The sequence below is a fragment of the Myotis lucifugus genome, unplaced genomic scaffold (genome assembly GCF_000147115.1).
Source record: "Myotis lucifugus unplaced genomic scaffold, Myoluc2.0 scaffold_692, whole genome shotgun sequence".
NCBI classification, from domain to species: domain Eukaryota; kingdom Metazoa; phylum Chordata; class Mammalia; order Chiroptera; family Vespertilionidae; genus Myotis; species Myotis lucifugus.
In genome coordinates this window covers 1-3,680 of record NW_005871740.1, presented here as the reverse complement: position 1 = coordinate 3,680, position 3,680 = coordinate 1, and the positions used below count along the sequence as shown (strand labels likewise).

The 3,680-nt window shown below is 39.2% G+C and overlaps 1 protein-coding gene across 1 annotated transcript; it reads right to left on the bottom strand.

The window, feature by feature from the left end:
- Positions 1–500: 500 nt before the first annotated feature.
- On the bottom strand, positions 501–1,718 carry TRIM69 (tripartite motif containing 69). The gene has a single exon (XM_006105519.3). The coding sequence runs from the start codon at positions 1,209–1,211 to the stop codon at positions 558–560; it is 654 nt and encodes a 217-aa protein (XP_006105581.2). The 5' UTR covers positions 1,212–1,718; the 3' UTR covers positions 501–557.
- Between the last annotated feature and the right edge of the window lie 1,962 nt (positions 1,719–3,680).

The following is a 3,680-nucleotide window of genomic DNA, read 5'->3' as shown; positions in this document are numbered from 1 at the left end:
GTTGGATTCTGGTCACGGGCACATGCCTGGGTTGCGGGCTCCACCCCCCAGTGTGAGCCAATTGATTCTCTCTCATCATTGATGTTTCTATCTCTCTCACCCTCTCCCTTCCTCTCTGAAATCAATAAAAATATATTTTAAAAAAATATCCTCAGGTGAGGATTTTTTAAAGAAAATTAAATAGGAAGAAGAGTATACTTCTGAAAATTCATCTAATGCAGAGTCATTATGCTAGACTAATGACAGCATAATAGAATTTCTGGGCACATTTGAAAAGGGTACGCAAGCATCACAAACTCAAGTTGCAGTTTGCTTCAGTAACAATAGCATGATTATCACTCTCATGAGAGAGGCTCCTGTGTCACAGAAGCCCCTAGTGAATTAGAATATCTTGAAGGACTCCGGTGAAATCCACTTAGGCCACTGAGAATGGAATTTAATTTGTGAATCCTTTTTTCAGTATTCATTATTAAATTGGGAAGAGAAACCAGTGAGACTGGTAAACTATTTCAATACTTCTTTAATAATGCTCTGAATTTATACAATAGTATGACTAATTACTGTGGCTGCACAATATGCAGTGGTTCTTTATTCTCCCCACCATCATTAAGGCAAGGGCAGAAGTAGGAATAAAGTTTCTCCGTGAAAGTACTACTGAAGGTGTAAATGTGGGTCATGGTTTTAGCATTGTAGAAGGACACCTGCCCTCCTTCATAATCTAAGTATATGCCCACCTTGTCAATGTCGTTAGTCAGATTCAGACTGCAAGAAGGCAAATCCAGAGCCTTTAGATCATTTTGTTTCCTTAATCTTAAAAGCCAGAATCCTTGCTCAGGAGTTAGAGGACAGCTGCCTTTCCGAATGATGGATTCTCTGACAACGCCAACTGTCCACTTTGTCTTCTTTGCTACTTCTACTTCCCAGTACCATTTTCCAGATGTGAAGCCTTTTGAGCCCAGCACAGCCACACTTGAGTCAAACCTCTCTGCATCATCGGGCATTACCTGCTTAATGTCACCATGCCACACACTGGTTCGGGTTTTGGACAGCACCAAATTTGGGTGCGCGGTTTTAGGGTCCAGAGTTAATGGAAATAAGCCTAGTAAGAAAATCAGAGAAAGCAGGGCATGGGAGAAAAAGGGTGAATGCATATTCCCATAGTAGAAGTCAGTATTTATATAAACACCAATAATTTCTCTCCCCATGCACATATATTCTTAGGCAGATAATTACTTACATATACTCGTTACTGTTTTGGTATCTATGTGGCTATATTCTAGACATTTTTATATTTGTGATAAAAATTAGACTGTACTCTGAAGCAATTTATTCTCTAATAAAGAAAACAATACAAATACTATAAATCTGTACTAGTATGTGTCAGAAAATACAAATGCTGAAGAGGTAACACTTAGGTAAATTTGTCCTAGGAAAGCTTTCTAAGGAAAATAACTATTTCCATTGTGATATAACATCTATGAAATGTATTCAGGATGCTTTGGGTAAACAGAGGCAAAAAAGCAATGGGTTAAAAACAAGTAGCTTATGTGGGAGAGAACATAAGGGCTTGCCTGTTAGAATCAGTCAAGATCTAGCTAACTGATAGAGTCTTTAGAGGACAATAAGTTTATATTTGGTTTCTTAGATAATGAGACTTTTGAGATCTAGAATGGTTTGCCACTGCTAATCAGAATGTGGTCCATAATCTGTGGACCCCACTGGTGCACGATCGGGGCCAGGGAGGGACACAGGAGGTTGGCCAACTGGGGAGGGACCGCGGGAGGGCTCCAGGGCGTATCTAGCCCATCCCGCTCAGTCCTGATTGGCAGGACCCCAGCAGCAAGCTAACCTACCAGTTGGAGCATCTGCCCCTTTGTGGTCAGTGCAGTCATAGCAACTGGTTAACTAGTTGACTGTCTGCCCCCTAGTGGTCAGTGCATGTCATAGCAAGCCGTTGAGCAGCCTTAGCATATCATTAGCATACTATGCTTTGATTGGTTGAACGGACAACTGGATGACCAGACACTTAGCATATTAGGCTTTTATCATATAGGATTTCTTAAATGTAATCATAATCATTTCATGGGTGTTTACCCATATTAGCAACTATAAATTATGTACCAACAATACATGACTATTGTATATCTCTATATATAAACGGCCAATATGCAAAGTGTCCCCTCAGGAGTTCGACCAGGAGACCGGGAGTTCGATCACTCACTATGATGTGCACTGACCACCAGGGGGCAGCGCAGAATGAAGGAAGGCCCCAACTGGCCTTGATCGCCAGCCAGACCTAGGGACCCTACCTTTGCACAAATTTCGTGCACTTGGCCTCTAGTCTCTCTCTCTCTCTCTCTCTCTCTCTCTCTCTCTCTCTCTATATATATATATATATATATATATATATATATGTATATATATATATATATACACACACATACATTTCTGTCTGCTATGTCCTTTTCATGTTTCAGATGTTCCTCTTTTTACTCTGTTTCCCACACTCACATCTTCCCTACTTAGTGAAACTTCTCAAATGAGTGACCTATTCACTTCACTACTACCTCATCCAAATCACTCCTGGAATTCTTCTCCGGAATCATTCTTTATTTTCTAGTCCCTCCCAGGCCTTTGTTTAGATATTAACAATTTTCACCTAGATGGCTACTGCAAACTCTAAGTTTGTCTTCTAGTCTCTTGGGAGCAGAAACTATGTCTTTTACTTCTATGTGCTTGTGATGTGTTCCAATAAAACTTTACTTACAAAACAGGCAGCTGTATTTGCCCCAAAGAAAGTAAAGCACAAATATTTGTAAACAAATGTTATGCAAATTTATTGATAAGAGCCATAAACTAGAAACTACCCAAATGTCCATCAATTGGTGAATGAATATGCAAATTGCAATGTATCCATAAAACATGATTACTGATACATGCAACAACATAGGTGAATCTCAGAAAGCATTATTCTAAGTGAAAAAAGCCAGACTCAGCCAAAACCGGTTTGGCTCAGTGGATAGAGCATCGGCCTGCGGACTGAAGGGTCCCAGGTTCGATTCCGGTCAAGGGCATGTACCTTGGTTGCGGGCACATCCCTAGTGGGACATGTGCAGGAGGCAGCTGATTGATGTTTCTAACTATCTCTCTCTCCCTTCCTCTCTGTAAAAAATCAATAAAATATATTTTTAATAATAATAAAAAAAAAGCCAGACACAAAAGACTACAGAATATGTAATTCCACTTACATGAGATTTTAGAAAAGACACAAGTGGAAAAAGGCAGATTTAGTGACTCTCAGGGGTTAGGGATAGAAGGAAGAGATTGACTGCAAAGGGCTACGTAGGAACTTTTTAGGATGATAGAAATTTTTTATATCTTGATTTTGCAGATGTTTACATAAGTATATATATATTTGTCAAAACTCATCAAATTGTACACTTAAAATGATGAGTTTATATCTATGAGGTGTTTTTTTTTGCTTAATCCCTTCACCTTTTTTACTCAGTCCCCTAACACCCTCCCCTCTGACAGCTGTCAGTCTGTTCTCTATATCTTAGACTCTATTCCTATTTTGTTTGTTTATTTTGTTCATTAGATTCCACATATAAGTGAAATCATATGGTATTTGTGTTTCTCTGGCTGGCTTATTTTACTTAGCATAATACTCTTAAGGTCCT